The 25,230-nt window shown below is 47.0% G+C and overlaps 1 protein-coding gene across 1 annotated transcript in view; it reads left to right on the top strand.

Annotated features, from left to right (window-relative positions):
* The first annotated feature begins 241 nt into the window (after positions 1–241).
* Positions 242–25,230, top strand: part of Cdkl1 (cyclin dependent kinase like 1) — a 45,638-nt gene continuing 20,649 nt past the window's right edge. The window contains exons 1-3 of the mRNA XM_013346714.2: positions 242–880; positions 1,515–1,798; positions 20,867–20,988. Of these exons, the coding sequence (XP_013202168.1) occupies positions 1,631–1,798; positions 20,867–20,988 (290 nt within the window). The 5' untranslated portion in view covers positions 242–880; positions 1,515–1,630. The remainder of the gene's footprint in view (positions 881–1,514; positions 1,799–20,866; positions 20,989–25,230) is intronic.

Here is a 25,230-nt window from a genome sequence, read left to right as displayed (position 1 = left end):
AAAAACCAAAATAATAATAATAATAATAATAATAATAATAATAATAATAATAATCGTTCATAGAAAGGGCTATGCATGGCATCTATAGTGACTTCATTCATAATCACCCCAAACTGGAAACAGTTTCAACCAGACGTGAATAAACAAATACCGGCACATTCATACACCAGAACGCTACCCACCAATAAAAAGGAAGACACTGATGATGAGTGCCAGATCTGTGTGGGTCTCCGATGCATTCTGTGTGCAGTGTATGCTCCCATTTGTATGGCATTCTGGGAAAGACAAAGCTATCGAGAAGACAAAATTCAAGAACAGGAATTCGCATTTGTGCATGATTTCTGGGAGGGTCCCAGGCCACCATTAGTCCCTCCCCAGACCTCATTATACCGTACTCCCTTTGCCTGGCGACCGCCACGCCCTGCATGCCCAGTCCCAGCTTCTTCCTGAGCTCAGTGTAGATTTGCATCGTTCCTTGGCCAGGGCTGGCCAGGGTTTCGCAGACATTTTCTCTGCTGAAGTCCTGTCTCCAGTACACACGCACCTCGGCGCCTAGCATAAGGGATGAAAGGGCTGACAGAGTATTGAGGCTGTCTGGCCGGTGGCGCGCTACCTTCTTTCAAGAATTCTTAGATCCATCCGCTGCCACTGTCGCTGTGCTCTAGCAGGTTCGATAAGGAGGTGACTGGGGAAATCAAGGCAGGCTCTGCTCTGCACCACGCTAAGGCCCCACTGCAAGGGAGGGAAGGCCAACCTGACTCCCTCGATCGCCTCTCTCTTTCGTTTTCTGAAGCTGCAGCACCGGGCAGGACCGACGCAGCAGGACCCCTCCAGGGGTTCCCAGGCGAGGAGGGGGACACCAAGGAGTGACCGATATAAGGTATGGAACTGGCCGCCGTAGCAGGAGCAAGCTTCTAGGAGGGCCCGGGTGCAGGAATGCTTCTCGCAGATGCTCCACGCAGCGCCGTCCGCGATCTAAATCCTGCGGACCTGCAGCGTGAGATCTGGGAACCTGCCAGGTGACTGCGGGGACAACAGGGCGAAAGGCGGCCCCGCCCAGCCCGGCGCGGTTCCCATGGGGATTGCAGCGGCCACCAGCCTGGCTGCATGCGGCTGGACATGAGCTGGGCCGAGAGGCACCAGGAGTAGGGGCAGGAGGTCCCTGCGGTCCCTCGTTGCCCCGGTTGCCCGCCCGGTGTCTTCTTCCGGAGGGAAATGAGACCCGAAATTAGAACCGGGGAAACCCTTGGCCTTCGCGGTGCTCCAGCCAGCTCAAGTGTCTTAGATCGTATGAACCATAACGTTAAAAGGATAGCTTATCTTACAGCTCGGCTCGTTTTAGGATGATGGCTACATCTTTAGCTCGAGGGAATGAAAACAGACAACTGAAATTGGGTCGCCCGGCAGCCACCTGTAGGCTCCCAGTCTTGGCCGCGACGTGATGTCATTGCTGGGGGTGGAGTCCACACCTGGCTGGTCCTAATTCTATAACTTAGTGCCCTTGTTTTCTCTAGCTCCTGGACCACGGTCCCTACTCGATGGGGCTCGAGTGCGGTCCGCCGACCACCTATTTCGTAAACAACGTTTAAAAACTGTACCAAAGTCCATTCTCAAGACTTACTCCTCCAAGATGGAGAAATATGAAAAGATTGGGAAGATTGGAGAAGGCTCCTACGGGGTGGTGTTCAAGTGCAGAAACAGGGACACGGGTCAGATCGTGGCCATCAAGAGATTTCTGGAAACTGAAGATGACCCTGTCATAAAGAAAATCGCCCTGCGAGAAATCCGCATGCTCAAGGTAGTAGATTCGCTTTTTCTGGGTTAGATAACGCTGTCCGATGTGGTGATGCCCCCTTCCCTCACAGCCTTGTGTCCTCAGAGGCACAAATCCGAGTCTGTGCGCAGAGAACCGGTTATGTAAGAAGTAAACAAGGTGAAAGGAGCGGTATGGCAGCCCGCACTTGCAGGGAAACTGAGGCAGTCATTTCTCTCCCAGTCGCTTGTCATGTGTCATCATGTCATCTGCAGACAGTCTTTTCGAGAGGCCCTGATATGCAGAATTTAAAACAATGCAACTCTGTATTGTTCTTGAGTTGTAAGCTCCTAGACTGTTTTCTATTCGTATTTTAAATCCATTTCCCTGCTTTCTTGGGCTGTGTGGGGGTATGCATGCCTCTGTACGTGTTCACATGTGTGTGGAACATATGCTATGCATGACTGCCTCTGTATCTCCGTGTCCTCCTAGCACACAGGGTGGCATCTGCTAGACTCCCAGTAAATGTTCTTTTTGAATTTTGGAGCTAATAAACTCTTCAGGAAGAGTAGGTGTTACGGGTCAATCCTAATTGAATGAGAGAGAATCAATTCCCCCAAGCTGACCTCCGACTCCCATATTGCTCTGTAGCATCTGCGTGTTCCACCTACCAAAATAAATAAAAATATAATCTGGAAGAGAAAGAGTGAGGCGTGTGATGAATATGACAGAGGTTGTGTTCGTAGCTGAAAACCCATGTGTTCGGGAGGTGGGACTGTACACACTGATTTCAAAGCAGGAAGCTGCCACCACCGAAACTCAATGTTTCTCTCTTCTCTAGTCTAGGTAAGGGGTGGGAAGATTGCTGATTTTCTGTCCCTTTCAGCGTAGCTTTTCAAAATTATATGATATTCCTAATTATCTAGTGTGTGCTTGCTGCATATTCGGTAGCTAAGAGGGATTGGGAAGTGAACTCATATTTTCTTCATTGATCCAGTAAGTTCTTACTGAGCCATAGTGTACCTAAAAAAAAAAAAGTGTTGTGCAAAGTTGTTTCAGAAGCTCAGCTCTTGGAAGTGGGGTGGAGTAAAATTCACCCCAATCTCACTTCTGGTGTGCTGAGATCCTGTACTGGGCAGAGCCTGTGTCATGGGTCTTGGGTCCTCACCGCTGGCAAGAGCTCTTCTGGTGTCACTGAGTAAAGAAAGCATGTTGGGATTGGATTTCGAAGATCGAGGGTAATAAGGGATGCAATGGAGCAGCTAGGTTTCAGGTGGGCTAGGCTTGAACATGAGCGTGACTCTGCAGCTCTAGGGATATTAACCTGGATAGGAAATGCGGTAGCTGCTACAGGCAGACTGCAACTAGGTGTGTTGGGGGGGGGGGGAAGGGAGCATTGGATTCCAGCGAGAAGCTGAGGCTTTTTTCATAGTCCTCATGGGGGGAAGGGAAAACTCAAACTGGTACCTCGGCAAAGGGTGAGGGAGCCTCATTGACCTCAGTCCTGATGGGAGGGCTGGCCCAGACTGCCCCACTGCAGAAGCAGAAGAATGGTAGCTTGAGGCAGGAAGTGGGATTGTGACCATCTTGCTAAGGTATCTGTCTTTCTTCTGAATAGCCAAGATATTTGTTTGTTTGTTTGTTTGTTTGTTGTTTGTTTGTTTTAGAGACAGAGTTTCTCTGTGTAACCCTGGCTGTCCTGGAACTTTCTATAAACCAGGCTGGTCTCTAACTCAGAGATCCGCCTGCCTCTGTTTCCCAAGTGCTGGGGTTAAAGGTGTGAACCACCACTACCGCAGACTGCCAAGATTGTTTTTTTTTTTTTTATTAAAAGGTTGTCAGTTTTGGACTCATGGACTGTTGAAGTTTCAAAACATACCCTTTTCTCTATAGCAACTGACGGAGAGTTATCAGGACTGCTCAGAGTCCTGTTAAGTACTTTGCCATGCTGTTTTCTTTCCATTCTTTGAAACACGGTCTTATGCTGTAGACCAGGCTAGCCTTGAGCTCCATGCTAGAGGCTGAACCCAGGGTCTCTCACAAACCTGGCAGTACTATACCTGTGCTGCATCCTCAGCCCAGTCCAGGCTTAAGAACAACAACAGCAACAAGAACCCACTGAACTACTCTCTTAACCTACTCTTCTTAAATAATCAGACACTTTAATATTAAAGGGAAAACTAGAAAAGGCACCCTTGGTGGGAAACATGACCTTCCTGAGAGAGAGAAAACAACTGGCAATAGCATCCAGCTTCACCTTCTGTGCTGTGCCAAGCAAGTCGTTGTGTGTGTGTGTGTGTGTGTGTGTGTGTGTGTGTGTGTGTGTGTGTGCGCGCGCGCGTGTGTATGTGTCCACGTGCACGTGTGTGCTTTTCAGGCTCCTTTTCTCAGCTTCGCTATCCACCAGTGACATCATTTGTCTTGTGCACTGTAAATCCCATGACTGTTAATACTACATCTGGGGGACAATAAGATTCCCAGGTCAGATCAAGTGCTGTCCCGCACGGAGGGTCTATCGCTGGTGAAGCAAACTGTCTATGCGGTTCCAGATGCCTTGATGGGATGGTCCCTGGGATCGCATATAGTAACGGAATTGAGAATTCCTTGTGTGGATCTTTCCGGACTCTGCTTCACAAAATAAAGCAAGGCCCGGAAACTGCGCCAAACTTCCCAGGGCTGGAGTTGTTTCTCTGTAAACAGATGTAACTGTGGGAGGTAATTGTATAGCAACCAGCTGGGTGGTTTTAAAGGCAGCACCTCTTCCGTGTCTCCCTCTCAGGTGTGCAGTCCCATCAGGAAGCTGTAGCCAGGGGATTAGAATATCAAGACCTCCAGCTTGCTAAGTTTTTTACCAAAGGTTTCTCTCTCTCTCTCTCTCTCTCTCTCTCTCTCTCTCTCTCTCTCTCTCAACTGGAAACACTACAAACAGCATTATTTTATGCTAACCAGAGGGGGAAAGTGTGACTCTGTTTTATAAAATGATGTTGTTTTTCATAATAATATACCACTATCTAAAAAAGATGTAACCCTGTGCTCACCAAGATGCTCTGTGAGAGTCAGCTCTTCAATATCTTAATCTTCAGTTGGAATCTTCCTAGGTTATATAATTGAACTTGTAAAAAAGAAAAGAGGGAGAAAGAAAAAGTGACTGTCTTTTTGGAGCAGCAGGCAGCACCATTGTCTCATAAAAATTACAAAAAGCCAACAACTCCTCTAGGGACAAGTTACTGTCACTCTTGTGTCAGCTCAGTGGGCCTCTTTCAAACCTCCTTTCTATCAGAGGAAGAAAAGAATGGATTCCATTTGGCTTGTTTTGGGGAGAGATGTTTGTGCTCAAGATAACGGACATCAGTTTGGCACATGTTTACAGAACCCTGCCACATCCCAGGCACTGTCCTTGGCCGCTGCCTCCATGGACTTGCGTCTTAGCAAGAGAGGGCAACAATAAACAAGTTTATATGTGGTAAAACACAAAGCAGCATCAGGCGAAAGGGCAGGGGGTGTGGTGTTCAAACCCTTTCTATAACTTCATTGTAAACATGTTACTAACACTTAAATGTGTTAAAGACATGTTGCATGGCAGGAAGAGTGGTCATGAAAGTAGCAAGAAATTAGAGAGGGGAAAGGTCTCTAGCAGTTGCAGATGCTTTTAATCCCAGCACTCAGGAGGTGGAGGCAGGCAGATCTCTTTGAGTTCAAGGCCAGCTGGGTCCACAGAGTGAGTCCCAGGACAGCCAGGGCTACACAGAGAAAGAGAGAGAAAGAGAGAGAGAGAGAGAGAGAGAGAGAGAGAGAGAGAGAGAGAGAGAGAGAGGAACCTTAAATCATAAAGCCAGGTATGGATGAGGTAAATGGTTCAGTGGGTAAAAGTGATTGTTACATAAGTGCTAGGTCCTGAGTTTGAATTTGCAGAAACCATGTTAGAAAAAAAAAGGCAGCTGCTCATGGAGACCAGCTATAATCCCAACAACCCCTGCAGGGAGACTGGAGTGAAGCCAAGAGAATTTCCCCAAGCTTGTGGGACAGCTAGCCTGGTGTATACAGCAAGAAAACATATTGTCCTCTGACCTACAAATGTGCACTGTGGCACACACAAATGAATCCACATACACACAAGAATGTGTATGGAGTGTACACACACACACACACACACACACAAAGCCCGGCATCATGTGCTAGGCCATCAGGACCTCATGGTGGGAAGTGCCTTTGAATAGATTGCATGCAAGCTTATAAACGTGCTTGACTCCAGGCCAGCCCCATCCCCCCCCCCCCAGTGATTTATATCTATGTATCCAGCAAAGTGAACTGTGTGGTTAAGGAAAACACGAAACTGCCAACTCCTTCTTAGGTCCCTGGTCTCTGCTGCTGATTCTCTGTGGGCTGAAATGGTAGCGCTGTTGAGAGAGGAAGGAATCTATTCCATCCAACCTTGATAGAACAGATGGCTCTGGGGTAGTTGGGAGATCAAAGACGGGACATTGTGCTCTGGGTGTCTGAGTGACCTACCTCCGGCAGGGGATACAGAGGGCAATAGAATAGGCCAGAGCTACTTCGGTTAAACAGCTAGAAGCCCAGCCAGGACTGAGTGACAGTTCTCTCTCCCTCAAGAAGCGGAAAGTGAGCTAAAGAAGGAGAGGGTGTCACGCGTTTTCACTTGGCAGGTAGGAGCTGGTGGTGGCCCAGCAGACTTGGCTGCACTGCTAGGACTCAACAATTATCACTAGTGATCATCTCAGAAGGTGGCGATTATGTCCTGTTTTGCATATTGGTTCAAGGTGGTAAATGATTTGCCAGAACCCTCCTAGACAGGAAGCTGGAATGCAGACACAGTTCTGCCCATCCCTAAGACCCAGTCCTGCTGCCTTCACATGTCAGACCCACCGGCCATGGGTTCTCACAATCTGTTTTATCCTCTCTCCTGCAGGGCCTTCTCTGTGAGACTTGTGGCCCCAGGGAGTGGAGATCGGAAATGAGTACAGAGGAGATGAGGGTCCCTCACGGTCCTCATTCCCTAACTCTAGAGGCTTTTGTTTTTTAAAGAAGGGAAAGTTATTGTTTGCCCCCAACAGAGATGAGAATAAGTGGGGGGGGCGTGTCCTTCTGAAGCTTTACCATGGGCTGGAGATAGGTCGCTTAGTGGTAGACACCTGGCATGGCATATGCAAAACTCACTCTGCTGTAAACATCCCAAAATTTATCACATGTGTTTGTTGTGGGAGGGGTGGGGTACACAGCACACTAATGTGCCTGTGTGCTTGTGTGTGCAAGCGGAGGCCAAAGGTCAACCTCTCTTTCCATTCTTCAGGTGCCGTCCATCCAGGTTTTTTTTGAGACAGGATCTTTCTTTGGCCTGGAACTTGCCAATTAGGCTAGGCCATCTAGTCAGCGAGCCCCAGGGATCTGCTTGCTTTTGCCTTCCCGGTGCTAGAAGCATGAGCCACCATACCTGGCCTATTTGTTTGTTTTGTTTTTGAGACAGGGTCTCTCTAGGTAGCCTTGGTTAACACCTCGAACTCCATATGTAGACCAGGCTAGCCTTGAACTCCTAAAGCTCTGCCTATCTCGGCCTGCCCAGCCTTGCCTAGCTTCTTTAGGCGGGTCCAAGGTATTGAACTCAGGTCCTCACCCTTGGGTAGCAAGCACTTTACCAACTGAACCATTAGCCAGTGCCAACAGTGTGCATTCTTTTACAAAATCTTTTTATCCCATTTATTTGTGTGTGTTTCTGCGCGTGCACCACATGTGACACAGTGTACTTCAGGTGGAGGTTGGAGGACAACCTGTTGCAACTGGTTCCCTCCTTCTACCACGGGGTCCTGAAGACTGAACTCAAATCATCAGGCTTTCGGGCAAGCGGCTTAACTGCTGAGACCTTTTGCTGGTCCTCCAGGATGCCTCCTTAATGAGAACAATGTCACCCCCAAAAAGATCTCCATCGGATCTTCCAGGAGGATGACAAAATGTCTAATCTTGTTACTGTGTAACGCACAGGCAAGCATGCAGTGTAGATCCAGCCGTCTGATGTGTTTGTAGCATTAAGCACAGGCAAGCATGCAGTGTAGATCCAGCCGTCTGATGTGTTTGCAGCATTAAGGTTTCTGTTCTAAGCAATTAGGGGAAGATGTGTAAACTGACACCTCGGGAAAACAAAAATGAGGACGGTGCCTGGTTGTGAAGGAAACGGCTATATGCTGCTTGGCAGGAAATGCTCTCGGTGACAGAGCATGCACGGTGCTGGGAGAAGCTGCTGTTCCCTGTCACCTCACCTTCCAATGGGGACACAGCTGTGTGATTGCATGGCCCCAGAGCTGTCGCTAGGGACCTGAGTGTTGGATCCTGCTCAGGGCTGTCAGGTGACCTTGGACAAGCTCTAAAGCCTCCTGGAACCCTGCCCACCCTTATCTTCTGATTTATGTCTCTGCCTGGTACTGCTTCACTGACTTTCTGCTGAGGGGAGCATACAAGGCTCTCGAGCCAAAACTGTAGCTGCAGCCAGGCAGCCTCAGGATGCAGGAACAGAGAGTGAAGGTCAAAGCAGGAATAGCTGAGGAGAGAAGCAAAGCTCAGAGAGAAAGGCAGAGGGTGGGATTTGAACATGGGACATGCTCCATGCAGAGCCAGCATTAGGCTCCCCAGGACGCTCACCACATGTAAACTCAGATCACAAATACTGTGGCGAGTCTCTAACCTGCTGCCAGGCATTGCTGGGAGGAGAGGGACCCCTAAGGCTCCCAGTTATTCAACAAAAGCATTAACTAGGCACCATATATGAGCTTTGTGCCAGGCTCACACCACTAAGTACCACCAACATACGAGCGTGCCCTCCACCCCCAGCACAAAGCCTAGCCAATGCTCCCATCTTTTTAAAGGCATCCACTTACTCAATGTTAAAACCTCAGTGGGCAATCTTGTGGCGTTCGGTCCTGGCAAAAATGAAGAAAAAGACAGGGAAGCATTTTAATCCTGCTGTGGCTAAATGGAGTCCTTTCCCGGTTTCTTATCTTCAAATTGTTCACTTTGCTTATGAAAACATATTAATAATGCAGACCATTAGTAATGAAAATTAGTGCTTGTCCTCCCATTGTTTCAGGCGTGTTCAGCGTTATCTGTTATGGATTGTAGGGGACTAGACATGCAAACTCAAGTATTGGTAAGGATCACATTAATACCACAAACGTACAAAGATGGATGCCTGAGGAGCGGTGTGGAGAGGTAGGGGCTGGAGCAGACTGCCAATCTCACATCTCTGGGTGGGGTCAATGTTCAGCCCCATAGGCTGCCCACTCAGGGAGATAAATTTTTCGTTCTTTTAGCAAGAAATTGGGATTTTGTGTGATGTCTCCTAAGATTTTTTTTCTCTACAGTTTTTGGAAGAAAAATTAAGACTATGTGTTATTTATTTTCTGCATGCATGTGTGTTATGTGACTATGAGTACATGCATGCATGCGGCGGCATGCCTATGGAGGCTGGAGGACAATTTCAGGAGTCAGCCCTTGCAAGCCCTTGTCCGGACAGAGTCTCTCTGGTTTGGCTACTGTGCTTTGGGTCCCAAGCTGAGTGGCTCACCAGCTTCTGACTCCACCTCCCATCTCCCCAGAGGGGTACGGAGATGACGGATCCACACCACTGCACACAACTTCACCACCACACACAACTCTTTGCTTTTTGTTTTGTTTTGTTGAGATAGGGTTTCTCTATGTAACTAACTGCCCTGGCTGTCCTGGAACTCACTCTGTAGACCAGGCTGTCCTTGGACTCAGAGAGATCCGCCTGCCTCTGCCTCCTGAGTGCTGGGATTAAAGGCAACACACAACTTTTTATGTCAGTTCTTGGAGTAGATCTCAGGTCATCAGGCTTATGAAGCTACCCTCTGAACCGTCTGCCTGGCCCCCAAATTCAGAACATTTAAAAGCTAAAAGATAACGCAGGCAATACCCTTAGCCCTTTGACTAGCTGTGTTCATAGCTGTTGGAGCCTTGCTGTCCTCACTCTCTGGTCCTATCTCTGTTTCTTTCTCACACACCTCTGCCCCACCCGTACATTTTTGGCCGCGTCACCTCTCCAGACATTTGACACAAGGTCATTCTTCTATATAATAACCATGTTGTGAAATTTATCACCAATTCAGTACTGTTATCTAATACATAGCTGACACCCAAAGGCTCCATATTGTCCCAATAGTGGCCACATAACTCTGTGTGTATAAAGTGTGTAAAAGCAGAGCTGCAGGTGGGTGTGGTGACGGGAGGCAGAGGCAGCAGGGTCACTGTGTGTTCAGGAATGTGGAGATTAAACACAGTATACGCTGTTAGTACAGCATAATCGCTCTTTCTGATTGCCAAAGTGTCACCTGTTCGCCATTTGGCCTCCTTCAGTCTGTTCCTGGGTTCTGACAGACGTCCACCATTGTGGGCAGACTTTACTGTGTGATAGGCAGATAAAAATGTCTTGGACTCCTCCTGCCCCCACCCTGTGAGCAGCCATTTTCCAGGAACCTGGTTCCTTTTAGTGGGAGCTGACAAAATATCCTGACTTTTAAAGGGTTAAATAACTTTTTAAAATTCTCACATTGTTCAGGTCCCATACAATACAGGATCTTCAGATACTGTTTGGCCATTGGGCTGCCAGTTTGGGACCTTGAAACTCTGGCTTTTGCTCTGGGCAGTATTGGCTCCAAGGACTCAAGGAGATGGGGTAATGGAGGTGGGTTTCTTTGTTTTTTATTTTTTATTTTTTATTTTTTGTTTGTCCGGCATAGACCAACACTGGCCATTTATGTAAGCTTGTTGTCTGTATCATGGAAGACAATGGGAGCAGTTTCTTGCCCACAACAAAAGAAACCAAACAGCCCCTTATCATCCCCTCTATTTGCTCAACAAGTGGAGACCTGTTTAATTTCATTTCTACAAGATGATGTACAAACAGCAAATAGTAACCGGCTGTTTTGTTTGTTTACTCGGAGATGTTTTGGCTTAGCCCTCAGGGGTTTAGCGGCACAGATTGTATTCTCGCTGCCAGCGAGAGCCAAAGCCACAAGCTGACTGGCAAATACTTCAGGCACGAAAGGTACAGAGGTCACCAGGCAGGAGCCTTACTGTCTTCCAAGCCCTCAGTTCACAATGCAATTAAGCCCGTTCCCCAGCCCGTCAGTGTCACCGGCATTGTGGCCTATGTCCCACACCAGACTCCAGAAAATAAAATACCCTGGCACAGGAGGAGACAGAATAAATTATTTTTGACAAGTAATTTTGAATAGATTGGGTGGGTATATGTGCTGAGAAATCAAATAATTATTGTATAGTTCATGGATGCCATGTTTTGATATATGCTTCTGTGGCATGACCAAATCAAGGCAATTAGCATACCTATCCCCTCAAATACTTGCCATTTCTTGGTGCGTTTGCATGTGAGCATGTGGGCGTGCATATGTGTGTATGCAGGCGTGCTTGCGTGAGAGTGTACACGCTGTGGAGGTCAGAAGACAACCTTGGGGAGTGTTGGTCAGACACCACCACCTCATGTTTCCAGGCGGGCTCTCTCGTTGGCCTGGAACTTGCTCACTAGCTGAGACCGGCCGATCTGACTCTGCCTCCCTGGTGCTGGGACTACACCCAGGAGCTACTACCACATCTGATCTCTCATAGATGGGGTTCATAGGTCACACATAGATGGGGTCTTGGGACTGAGCTCAGGTTTTTGCACTTACAAGGCAAATACTTCACCAACTGCAGCGTCTCCCTAGGCCCCAAATATTTGTTAAGTCTTTGCGATGAAAACATTTAAAAATCCTGTCTTTGCGTTATTTTGAATAATAATAATTATTATTATATAGTTATTAACTATACTCACTTGGTTGGGCAGCAGAATATTAGGCTTTCAAAATGAGTGGCTGTATGATTCATCTTGATTCTTAAAACATCTTACTGCTTTCTTTCCCATTTAAGTTATTTTTTATTCTCATCCTACAAGAATTCTAGACATGCTATATGATATATCGTAAGATAGCCAAACCACACCTGAAGGTAGTAATTTTCCTGTAGAGTGGAATAAAAAAAAAACTGGGTCAGGGACATGCCTTTCACTTAGGCTTTAAAACATTTTAATTTCAGTTGTACATTTGGCAGGATTAATGTTTTATTCTGCAAATTTGCTTTCAACAGGCACATTCTCCTGTTAATTATTATCCTTCTTTATTGTTTATTAACCTTAAGGGCCCTCTAGTAAACATACCAGTGGGTAGAACTGTGTCTCTGAAAATCATTGAACTTGGTCTCCATATCTGCTGGAACAATAAAAGGTGGGCGTTCCTAAGCCAGCCAGTGTCACCGCCGCAGTGACAAACGGCGTGGCGACTGCCGGTGCATGATGCCCTCTCCGTCACTTTCCATGGTGGCCACGGTCATACTAATAATTCTTTCATGGTATTTTTCACAACGAAACAGCTCAGTCATCCACTGCACACATCACTGGCCTGCTGGGTTTTCAGAAGGTTCCAGAAGAGATCTGTCCCCCGGTGTGGCCTCCAGCGAGCCTATAAACACCACTTAGCCTGGCTGCCTTCAGTTTCCCCAGAATGGAATTTTCCTCCTGACTGTTTTGTTCAGGGTTGTGCTGAGAGGTAGGCCGTTCCGAGGGCTTCTGTTTGTCCCTCTCTTACTGTGTAGCTCATGATGCTAATGTTTGCCAACTGCCAAGAGCGTCTACCCCAAATTTGCCCTCGGGAGTGGAGAGAATGCTCTCAAGTGTGGCTCTGTGGATCTGCGCGGCCCTCTGTGAGTCAGTACTGCAAACCTGGAGCTCTGAGAACACATTGGGTAGAGATATCAATGCTCAGACCTCAGACCTGATCACTTGGTGGGTCTACTTGCAATTGGTCACAGATCCCTTTGGGAATGCCTGCGGTGGCATCACAGGGTCCTTCCTCAGAGTTATTCTCATTTGTGAGTTGCATGAAGAACTTCAATTTCCCACCCTAAAAGCCAACATCAGCTTTGTCATCTGTCAGTTTTTCCCACTAATGCAAATCAGTGACACATTAGCCTGCCCCCCCATCCCAACAGGACTCCATGATGGGGCATTGTGTGGGTCGGCTCAGAGCCCGGTGAAGTGAGGTATTCTGGCCACTCTGGGCACTAGGTGTTGGCCGCTCTGGAATCTTGTTCCCACTGGAAGCAGAGAAACTAATTCCCACAATAGCAACTTCAATACAATGAAGGCAACCCTTTCCACTCACCCCACCCAAAGCAGCCATAGATAAACCTCTAAGCCAACACCGTCCTTGCTGTTTTTGGTGCTCTAGTAGTGAAAGCATTTGCTGGGTTTCACTTCAGAGGAAATGTGATCAAGTGGGGGGTTCTGTGGACCCCCTAATAATCCAGTCTAGAATTTCTACCTCCTCAATGCTCTGCCAAGGCAATTCCAGCATGCCTGCCTTATCTGATAAGAGCCCAACCTCTGGACAGCTGTGCCAGAAGCATAAGCTATCTGCAGATGCCCTCGATAGGAGCTGGGTCCCAAGCTACAGGACAGGGCGCTCCCATCAATGAACTTGCCCCATGCAGCTGTATATTCCACAGTGCTCACGATCCAAGTCCCTCAAGACTCCTGCTGGCCCAAACGTGCCGGGTCCCAGCAGTCTTTGAAGATGGCTACTTCTTCCTTAATGCCTTCTGGGAGTGGGGCTTCATTCTATGTAGGGGTCCTTTGGCCTGGAGGAGTAAAAGAGGAATTAAGAGGATGGGCATCCTCCACAGAGGCTCCTGGACCGTGGGAGGGATCTTCAAACTGTGGAAACCGTTTCTGCCAGTGTGCAAACTTCTCCCAGCCCAGGGGTTTGGGAAATTTTAAGGTTTAGGATTTCCAGGCTCATCATCCAACATCACTATCCCATATTTCAGGTCCTTTCTGACCCTATTCCTGACTGTGGCATGGGGGCCTATTGAGACTACATATTCACTCCTTTGGGACACAGTATTTTGAAAGTGAAGTCTTGTCTCCATCGGAGACAAAAGTCCCTTAGACTGCTTCTAATCTCCACTTCCCCATCTTTCTCCTGTGCCACGGCTATTACACAAGCCACCTGCTCCTCATCCAAAACCAGCACTAGAGGAAGCATTCTTGTTTATGTTGATCCTGCCTGGGGCCTCTCTTCCACCCGGCCCACCCAGCCTACAGGAGATCTTTGTCCCGCCCGACTAGTGATTGATCCAGATCCAGAGCTCCGTTCTGTGGGTGGGGCTGGGCCCACGTCTCATGCTGGCACCTGTGTGTAGTCAGTGCATGCCTCCACCCCAGAAGGTAAAATGCAAGACGTGGAGTCGTGTGTTAGTAGCTTACTTTGGGTAGTAGCCCTGGGGACGGGAGAAAGGGGGAAGAGAGAAGCCCACAGAGGCAGCAGGGCCTCAGTCTCCAGAGACTTACAGTATGTCACTTGGGAATCCTTGAGAAGGGTCCAGGACTGATCATTTTAAAGCTGTGGGCAAGGAGATGGGTGTCACTATTTCATTCTAGATGGATGGGAAAGGATGGAGGACTCCCTCCAAACGTGAAAAACATTCTACGGGGACAACTGGGCGACTCTTACTTTTTAGACTTTAATTTCTGTTTGGGTTTTTTGTTTGCTTGTTTGTTTTAGTATTTACCATAGTTATTGGAGGAGAATGTTTTTGAAAGGAAAACCAAGAAATAAACATTGAAAAAAAGGGCCACTGTGTTTCCCTAAAGTACAGACATATGGTCAACATCCCATTACTCCCCCACAAAGAACACAGACCAGAGGGCAGGAGAGACCACAGACACAGTGATCTGTATAATGGTCAGTCTAAACCATGTGGCCACCAAGGAGCCGCCAGAGATCACTAAGCCAGTATCTTCAGTGGCCAGGCAGGTATTGGAGAATGGATTTGTCTCGGTGAATAAATACGCTTTGTCTTGAAATGTGCCTTCGCCTCTGCCGGTTGTATGTTTCTCCACTTTAGATAGAAACATGGGTCCATGGAACAGATGACTCTAATATTTGTCAGTAACGTGACAATGATGCTGATGACTCGCTCACTGGACCTTGGTGTCCCAGGAGGGATAGGAAGTGATGGGGAGAAAAGCACACTGCCTCTAAAGTGAACCACTACTCTCAGCAAGCTCCTTCAAGCCACAGAGCTAATGGGTCTGGAGCAGCCAGAACGTCAACGTTTTCCAGAGCAGCCTTGGGACCAGAGCAATATCTCCTGGTCACTAGGTGTAGCAACAAATATTAAAAGTCATGAAAGTGCTGTGGAGGAAGGAAGCTGAGCAACAGACCTCCAAGGATGCAGGGCCTGAGTTCATCAAAACAAATACGAGGTTGATGACAGGCACAGGCGCTGTCCCAGAAGGCTATGGGACACTGATCTTCATAGGAAAACCAAATGAACAGTGAGCCAAATCCAGCCGGGAGGACACTAAAACACAAACTGGGGTCTTGGCAGATGGAGAGATGGCTCAGTGGCTGAGAGCATTTGCTGTTCTTGCAGAGACCCAGTATGGTTCACAGCTATCTGCAACTCTAGTTCCAGGGGACCAATCCGGCCTTTGTAGCCACGGTATGCATCGGTGTGCCTACACACACGGATAAAACACTCATAGACATAAAATAAAAAGAAATAAATCTTTTTAAAAGAAGCTTTTATTTTTAATGCCAGAGATGGTGCCTCACTTGACAGCATGGAAAGAAAAGGGAGACTATTCCAATCTTGTGCAGACCCTGCTTTTCATAGACCAGCTGAAGACGGTGGTAAAGACCTAGAAAGGACTCCTGAGGCCTTCCAGACTGGAGCAGCACGAGACAGAATGCCAAGAAATAAAACCAAGCTTGAGGCTGTGGCTTCACCCCCTCACAAATCAGGAGCAATTATGGCTAAACAAGCCACAACCCCTTTGTAGTATTTATGGTAATTTAGTCTGTTCTGTCTTGTACGTGGCATTTGGTTCTTGTCATCTAATGTATTTGCATGTTCCTCAAGAAATCCCTTTTGGACAAAGGTGGAAGTGTCTAAGGCCCAGGCATGCCCAACATTCTGACATCGTGACAAAGTATTGCTGTCTCTGGTTTGTGCTCAAGAACTGCACAACAGAGTCATGAGGAGAAAAACAATCTCATGATGATTTAAGAATGTTTCCAGGGGCTGGAGAGATGGCTCAGAGGTTAAGAGCACTGACTGCTCTTCCAGAGGTCCTGAGTTCAATTCCCAGCAACCACATGGTGGCTCACAGCCATCTATAATGAGATCTGGTGCCCTCTTCTAGCATGTAAGCATACATGGAAGGAATGGTGTATACATAATAAATAAATAAATCTTTAAAAAAAAAAGAATGTTTCCAATTTTGTGTCAGTAAGCAGCCATAGCTCCCCTGTGTCCCAGGCATACTGTGGGCCACAGGAAGGACACCTGAGAGCCCTCATAGACAAACATCCACAATTATGGTAGCTGTGGTTGAAAGCTACAGGGTACGGTCTGCGAACCAGCTTCAAGACCAAGGTGTCTTCCTGATCCCCTCCCCCAGGCCAGGGAGTTATGGACAGAGGGGAAGGATGTGTCTTGAGATGCCAAATCCATAAGTCTGGTTCACCGCCCATTGCAGGGTACCACAGTGGCTCACAAAACCTTCCAAATGAGAAGTCCTCTGCCCCGTTCCCCCCACCCCCGCAGTTCACTCCCCACGCGACTTCCCATCAGCTCCATCACTGATGACTGCTTCCCTTTAAAGGGAAGCGAAGGCGTCATGCTCTCTCTTGCCTATGGGGACCTGCTTTCCTCTCTGCCTCTTCCTCACCTCCAAATGTTCAGGTTCTTCGGACTTCTTCCTGTGTTAGCCAAGTCTTCCTACAGCGCCTGGGGACTCTCTGGCTTTATCTTGTTCTAGCTCCAGAAAACCGGACAGGTGTACTTTGGACTGTTGGAGTCCTGTGATATGGAAGGACCAAGAAGAGCTGCTTCCTCCTGTGGACCTGCCCTATCTCTTTGCTGTGTCAGCATCCTCTCATTGGACAAATCTTTGTTCATTCTTGCTATCTTCCCTTCCCTTGACTCTCAGCTCTAGTTCCATTGCCACATTCTTACTATTCTGGTAACAAAGTATCTCCAACAGAGTCTTTCTGCCATCTCTCTCCTCTGGTCCGGGTTTTTTATTTCCTCTTCTGAGCTATTCCAAATCCTACTGCCATAAAGCTCAAACCCCGAGGGCTGTTTATCACAGCTTGCTGCATTTCCTGCCCGTGAGTTCCCATTACACCTAAGAGAGAATGTCAATTTTCAGCCCACCCGCCCCGCAGGACCATGTTCTCACTAGCTGGCTGGCCATTGCCCATGAACGTCACCCGCAGGACACACAATTTCAGTTCCTTAAAAGGCCTGTGTGTGTTATGCCCAAATCCGCGAAGTCCCCCAAAAGCCAACAAGGAGACCGAGTCCCATATGTAAAAGCAAAGAGCCTTTACTTTATGCACATTTGCAAACTCGGTCTCTCTGCATGTCCAATGTATTGGAATAAATGGAGAGCCCCGAGCTCAGTTAGAATTGGGTTTTATAGTAGTAAAGATGGGGGTGAGGGTTTTTTGAGGTTCAGGACCCCTAATTGGCTGACATTTGTCTACGGGTGTCCTGGTGAGTGTGCGCTGGCAGGTGATCCTATCTGCAGCGGTTGGAATGTTAGGCATTTCCTTTGGATGGTCTGTTCTTGGGTGGTGCTCAGGTAATCTGGGCTTATGGTCCTTCCAGCAACCAGGTATTGCTTCAGGGTAAACTACTGAGACTCAGGCCTCCGTTAAACTTATCAATGGCTGAGTCCTACTCTGGCAGGTGATAATGGTTGGAAGTAAAGAACTTCCTTTGGGTGATCTGTTCATATTTAGCTTATCATGGCTGGCTCCTACAGTGTGAAGTCCTCTCCTGATAACAGCCCAGCAGTCTGTTTCTGGTGTTCATAGGGGGAGGGAGGTTATTTGTTTTGGTAGGAGAGTGGTTGGATAAGGGGCCATTAGGAATTGTTGCTTTCTTGGGTTGGAGTATTTTTGATGGATACAATGTTTCAGTTTTGTGTCTAAAAAGAGTTCTAGAGATGGACTGGGTGTGAGAAATAACTATCTTCGTTTTATAATAAGAACACTGGAGTCTGGAAAAACGTGGCAGTTTATTTTACAACTTTGCTAAGCTGGGCATCAGCCCAGAGAAAAGGAAAAAAGAAGAAGAAAAAGAAGAAGAGTGGTCTTAATGGATTTAGTACAAAACAGTGGTTTTAAAAATCCTAATCACAGGGTTCAGTGGTGAAGAGCACTGACTATTCTTGCACCAGACCAAGGTTTGATCAGCACCCATGGTAGCTCACAACCACCTGTAACTCTAGTTCCAAGGGATCTGATGCCCTCTTCTGACCTCCACCAGGCTCCAGGCACACACATGGCAAACAGATATGCATGCAGGCAAAACATTCATACACATGTATGAAACATTTGTGCACGCACGCGTGCCCACACACACACACACACACACACACACACACACACAATTTCCCTACCTGCTGAAGTCAGGGCCTAGCATTGCCTATCCCCATAAGAGTCCCATCCTATTTGTTTGCTGTTTTTTTTTTTTTTTTTTTTTTTTTTTTTTTTTCTGAGACAGGGTTTCTCTGTATAACAATCCTAGCGACCTTGGAACTAACTCTTGTAGACCAGGTTGGCCTCAAACTCCCAGAGATTCGCTGCCTCTGCCTCCCCCGTGCTGGGATTAAGCGTGTGTGCCACCACCTCCAGGTTTAAGAGTCCCATACTGTTAGTTCAGGATGCAAAGCTTTATCTAACGTAAACACTGGGGCTGAAGATGCCTGTCCAGGTCCAAGGGAAGCTCCAGTTCCTTAAACTCCAAAAAGCAGTGTATATGTCCAGAAATGACAGTCTTAACCCAGCTCAAGCCGGACTACAGAAGGATTTCTGGTGGTTAGATAAAAGCCAGTATTCCTCAGCTTGTGAAATGGGTTTCCTTCCTGCCTGCCCAAGGGAGTCATTTCCCTTGCCTCTAGCAGAAGGGATATGCAGCTCTCCATTGACATATACTTGTGGCTGCATATTAAAGCCCATGCTGGCCTCTAGACTCCTAAAGTCCCTAGTCACAAGTGTCCATTTATGTATTTCAAAGTCTACACTAGCATCCTGATTGCAGCAGATCTGGGCTTCCCTCCTCCAGCTGCTCGATCTCCTTCTAACCTGCTATTCTCTACGATTCCCCCACACCTTCTTTCTGACCAGCTCCACTATTCTCTCTTGTTATTCTCTGCTATTCCTGCTTCCCTAGTCCAGCCGTGTCAAGTCTGCATTCTCTCTCTGCTCTGGAGTCTTCCAGACGCCTCTGGCTGCTCTCTCCTATAATAAAAACCTTTCCCCCAATGGAGCAGCCGTTTCGGTAGTCTCCCATTTTGGTAGTTTCCTTACTGCACCCTATTCGTACAGTTCTCTCCTCTGGTATGTGGGCTCAGTCGCGTGGCAGATTGCCCATAACTCTTCAAGCCCAGGATAAGGCAAGAGTGCCTAGGCAAGCAGGTGCCAGCTGGAAGCCAGTGAAGAAAGGACCTCCTGCTTATCCATGTGTATCCAAGGAGCTCTAAACACAATTCATGTTGCTCCTATACATTTTTAAATGCTTACAAATTGGATTGTATGAATTTTATTACTAGGGGAGGGCTGTTTCAAGACAGGGTTTGTCTGTATAGTGCTGGCTTCCTAGAACTTGCTCTGTAGACCAAGTTAGCCTTGAACTCACAGAGATCCACCTGTTTTTGTCTCTGAGTGCTGGGATTAAAGGCCTGTGCTCACACTGCCTGGTTTGTCATGCTATTTTCTATTAGGGAGAAAAGTTGGCATGATATAGATAACACTTGACTACAGAATCCTTGTAGGAAACCATTCGTAGCTGTTGGGTTACAGTGTGAAATGTTCCAAGAGACTCTTGTCCTTGAACATTTGGTCACCAGCTGATGGCATTGGTTTGGAAGGTTGTGGAGCCTTTAGGAGCTGGAGCCTTGCAAGGGAAGTCACAGGATCCATGGAGGAGGGACTTGAGGTTTTATAGATCAGACCCACTTTGTGACATTCTCTGCCTTCTGACTGTCAGGCAATGTTATCAGCCACCTCATATTCCTGTATCCCTTTAGACTGTAAGCCAAGCAATCCCATAAGATGTTTTTTTGTCAGGTATTTGCCACCATAACAAGAAAAGTAATGACTGTCAAAGATTATTTGGAAAAAGAGGTGCAAAGTGCCAGTGTTAGACACCATCAAACAATAATGAAGTAGACGCTAATGGTAGTTATTGGTTATAAAGCAAGAACGGGCACTACAAAAGGGAATTGACTGGGAGGGTGTGTGCATGTATGTGTGTATGTGTTGTTACAAATCTCTTTTTTCTTTAGAAAAAGATTTATGTGCCAGACATGGTGGTCCACACTTTTAATCATAGCACTCAGGAGCAGAGGTAGGTAGATATCTGTGAGTTGGAGGCCAGCCTGGTCTACAGAGTGAGTTCCAGGAAAACCAGAGCTGCATAATAGAGAGACCCTATCTTAGGAAGGAAGGAAGGAAGGAAGGAAGGAAGGAAGGAAGGAAGGAAGGAAGGAAAGGGAAGAGGAAGGAAGGGGTTTCTACTGGAATTATCTGTCCTATGTATAAGGTATCCATGAAACCAGAGCACATTAAACAAGTAAGTGAAAACAGTTACTAATCACACAATAGTAATTGCTTATTATTTAATACTATGAGAGTTTGAAGCCTCTGGAGATTCTGACCCAGGGGCACAGGAGCAGTCTGGGAGAACTCCTCAGAGAGGATACTTAACTAGAGCAGCTGTCCCTTGCTTAGCCAGTCTTCTCAGATCTCTTTGCTTGCACAGCCCATGCGCGTCCCAATCACACTTCCCTTCTAAGTCTCTGAGAAACAGCCCAGGAAGAGAAACCGGGTAATCCTGATTGCAGCCTCCTTCCACATACAGAATGCAACCCCTGAAGGGAAACAGCTTGATTTTTACTGGAACTCCGAGAAAGATGCTCCCAACACAGGTTTACTACCATCCTGCCTCTTGTGCTTTCAGCAACTCAAGCATCCTAACCTTGTCAACCTCCTGGAGGTCTTCCGGAAGAAGCGGAGGCTTCACCTGGTGTTCGAGTATTGCGACCACACAGTGCTTCACGAGCTGGACAGATACCAGCGAGGGTGAGTGGCCATCCCTTACCACAGAAACGGACAAAGCAAAGCTCACAAGGAGTCATGAGGGAAAGTAGCCATGGGGACTTTTTTTTAAGGCTGTATAAGAAGCCATGCATGGCGAAATAAGACAATTGACAGGTTGAAGCCACCCTGAGCCATAAACCCTGTCTCAAAAGCAAACAAAATAAAATAAAATCAAAAAACAAGTAAACAAAAGTAATGATCACTGTATCTCTGATGCTGGGTTAACAGGCCAGAAATTTCAAAAAGGAAAAGTGTGAAATAAGTTGTAATGTCATTTCCATGAAGAACTCGTGAGTAACATAAAAACATGAGCGACAAACCTTGTCGTCCTTGGTCCAAGTCTCTGCATTGAAGTTGCTGCAGCCTCTCTGAAAGAAGAGGGAGGAGGAGAGGAGATGCTTTGTGTCCAACTAGGGAAGTGTAGCTGCTTGGACTTTAGAAGAAAGCATTTCTAAAGAATGGGGACACACACCTGTGATTCCAGTTCTTGGGAGGCTGAGGCAGGAGGATCACCAGTCTGAGGCCAGCCTGGGCTACACAACAAGACTTTGCCTCAAAATACATACATGCATGTATACATACATGAATGAATGAATAAATAAGTAAGAAAGAGAGGCAGGGAGGGAGGAAGGGAGGAAGGGAGGAAGGAAAGAAGGAAGGAAAGAAGGAAGGAAAGAAGGAAGGAAAAAAGGAAGGAAGGAAGGAAGAAAAGAAGGAAGGAAGGAAGGAGCACAAAAGTAGAAAAAAACCTAAAACAACCTGAGTATTTGGTTCGCTGCATTAGTCAGGACGTCTTTGGTACTAGTGACAGAAACTGAGCTTGAGGTGGGCGCCAGTCGAGAGCGCAGGCACAGGTGTAGGAAGCTGTAACTAGAAGAAACTGCTGTACATGTGGCACAGGATAGAAAGAACTGGGTAAGGAAAGTGCAGGCTAGAGCATGGCCACCACGGTTTCTCCAGGGGAAGGAACCTTCTGGGTGAGGAAATAGCACATAAAATTCACTGGATTCCTGAGCGGCCGGCTGCAATGCTGTGATTATCCCTGGAGCCATTTGCTATGACTGGAAGGAGAGAGAGAGAAATTACTAGTAGGTCATAGGAGTTAGAATTGAAAATGAGTCAAGAAAAAAGGCTTCCTGGTGGAGGCAGCATGCGGTTCAAAATGGGGAGAATTTAGAGAAGCTGGTAAGGGAAGATTAGCCCATTCTTTTCTCTTACTCCATTGCTGGGGGTAGGGAGGTCTACCTTGGCTGGGGAAATATGGAGAGCGCCTCGCAGGTCAGAGTTGTGGAATAGTGGACTGACCCGGGCTTGTGTCCTGACTCAGTAGCCGGAGGACAAGATTCTTCTCAGCTTTGTCCAGGAACTCACTCTTCCTGTGACATTGCTCATATATGATCTGGCATGACCTCCTGAGAACGATCCAGAATGTTAGAGGCAAGAAGACAGGCGCCCCCCTTCGGAGAGTCATCAGCACAGAGGAATGATGTCTTAAAATGAGAGAGCATCTTCTGTGTCGATATTTGCTCTTTCCAGAGCTTGCAGGTAGCACTCAATGCAACTTCGCTAGTGTAATTTCTGCTGCTGTGTGGTACAGCGAGACACTGCAGAGGATGCGGCTGCTCACGGTTGGTCCATTTCCCTCTGTTCTTATACCATAATCAACACAGAAGTCTTCTGGAACCTCAAACAGCATATAATCTGCCCATGTAACAAACACATCATTAACTGTGTCCCAGAAAGCAGCTTTCTGGGTGTCCCCTGATCTAATCCAATCCTCTCCCTGTCTACCCAAAAGCAGCGACAAGTCTCACATGTTCCCGACTTGAACAATTCAAGACTGCCTGCCCCCCTTTAGAAACCCGCCACAGCCGAGGTTATTATACCTCTGCTTTTGAGCGACTGCCTGAAGCGGGATCCCCACGACCTACCTCATCCTTGGGTTTGTCTCATCCACTCCAGCAACACACAGACCCCTGGGAAATGTCTGCTCAATTCGCTGCTTTATTACCAAAAAAAAGGAAGACCGCAAACGACAAACAGGGTCAAGCATGAGAGGTGTGTGGAGTCCACGCCCTCTGTAGATGCTCCATTCTCCAGGAAGCCCCACAAGTTCAGTTCTCTGCAGGCTCTGCAAACCCTGCCCTTTCGGGTGCTGATGGGAACTCCACTGAGTAGGCACGGTTGCTAAGTGACTGCTCAGGGAACTCAACAAGAACCTGTCTGTTGAGATTCTTCTTGGCTTATCTGTGATTCATTCATTCCTCCAGAATCCGGGACAGGGCCCCTGGGGATGAGGACGGTGGCTTTCTTCATGACCACCTATCTCTAAGACAGAAACGAGGGTTGGAGGTAGGGGGATGGGAGACTGAGTTTTTATGACCTGCCTTCAGGAAGGAGTTATGAATCAGGCGTAGTAAACGCTGCAGGTAGTCAGAGACAGATAAATGGGTGTGTGTGCTTTGTGCGCATGTGTGAGACACTGTGGCAAAGGTCTGAGAGAAACAGCTTTTAGGAAGAAGGACTTATTTGAACTCCTGGTCTCAGAGGCTCTGGCTCACGGTTGACTGACTACGGGTTGGGGCCTGAAGCGATGCAGGATACCACAATGGGGAGGTCGAGATAGGGCAAAGCTGCTTATCTCATGACCAGCAGGAAACAGAGGAGTAACAGGAAGGGTCAACATTTGCCCTTCAAGGCATGCCCCCCAATGACAGACTTCCTTCAACAGAAGCCCTGTTTTCTACAGCTCCATTCTCCCCCAGTAATCCATTCAGATTTTGAGTTCATTGGCTAATGACCCTACATATATTAGGTCAGAACCCTTGTCATCTCGCTATCGCTGGAAAACCCCACACAGACAGAGCCAGTGGCCTGCTTCACTGATTTTCTCTGCACCCCGTGATCCAGTCAAATGACACCCAGACTTACCATCAGGACAGAGAGGGGTCGGGGAAGGGAGCAAGAAAACCTTAGCTGGGATAATGGCCAGTCTTGTTACATTTGATGAAAGGCATTTTACCTACGGAGAAGGCTCTCACCAGAAGTGGGTGTGGGTGCAGCCAAACTGTCTCACTGTGGTGACAAAAACAGCCGGCCTCCTTTCCCCCACCCAAATTCTTTGCTCCTCATAATGATTATAAACTGATTTTATTTTTCATAAATCTCTGAGCCTTAAGCCAGCAGTCAAGGTTTATACGTAGATGTTGTTATACATAGAGTTGCTGCTCTCTTTTTATGCATTAGGCTGGCTCATTTGTTTGGTTGTTCACCTCGCTGTAGCACAACAGACACTGTCTTGTGCTGACAAAAGCCCCCTGTCTGGAGGGCTGGAGACCATGGCCACAGTGGCCAACTTGCCAGCTGCTTTGCCAAGAAAGCGTTTCATGCCTTGGGTTCTGGATGAGTTCTCTGCTTTGCCAAGACACTTTTATATGTTTTACATGCATTGGAATATCATCTTTAGACCTATTATTAATATAAATCATTACATTAAGTTATATTATTTCTAGCTAGTCTTCCATTACTAAATATTCAAGAAGTTCTCAGCATTTGGTGTGATAAATAAGTCTACTGTAAATTTTTCCTACAAATAGGTTTTTCTTTTTCTTTGCTTTCCCTTTAGAAGTCTCAAACCAGGGACTCTCAGGTACACAGTTCCCCAAACTGAACAAATTACCACCCATCATGCAAACAGATAGATTTTTTTGCTTATAACTAACTCTAACTTATTATAACTTCAGTTCTATTACTAAACTATTTTATGCATGAAGTCGATCAAGTGTATTAGGAAGGAATAATAGCAACCCTGTCCAATCTCTTCTGGAAAACATGGAAGAAACATTTCCCAAGTAATTTTATGAGCCCACTCTATCCTGATGCAAAAACCAGATAGAGACATTTCAAATCATTGATGAGTGTTTCTCATGGATCCAGGAGAAAAATCCCTACTAAAATTATTAGCAGATAATGTCATGTAAAAAAGTGGGACATTGACATTTCCTAACCTAACATTTTTAGATAATCTAGGCTTCCTGTTTCTAAATTTAATTTATTTTATGTATATGTGTGTCTTGCCTGCATGTACATGTGTGTGCTATGTGAATGCCAGTGTTTTCAGAAGGCAGTGAAGGGGTGTTCATCTTCTGGAACTGGAGCTGTGTATGCATGGTTATATACTACCCTGTGGGTGCTGGAACTGGAGCTGTGTATGCATGGTTATAT

This window comes from Microtus ochrogaster, chromosome 1 (assembly GCF_000317375.1).
Source record: "Microtus ochrogaster isolate Prairie Vole_2 chromosome 1, MicOch1.0, whole genome shotgun sequence".
Taxonomy (NCBI): Eukaryota; Metazoa; Chordata; class Mammalia; order Rodentia; family Cricetidae; genus Microtus; species Microtus ochrogaster.
This window is presented reverse-complemented; position numbering and strand designations above follow the sequence as displayed.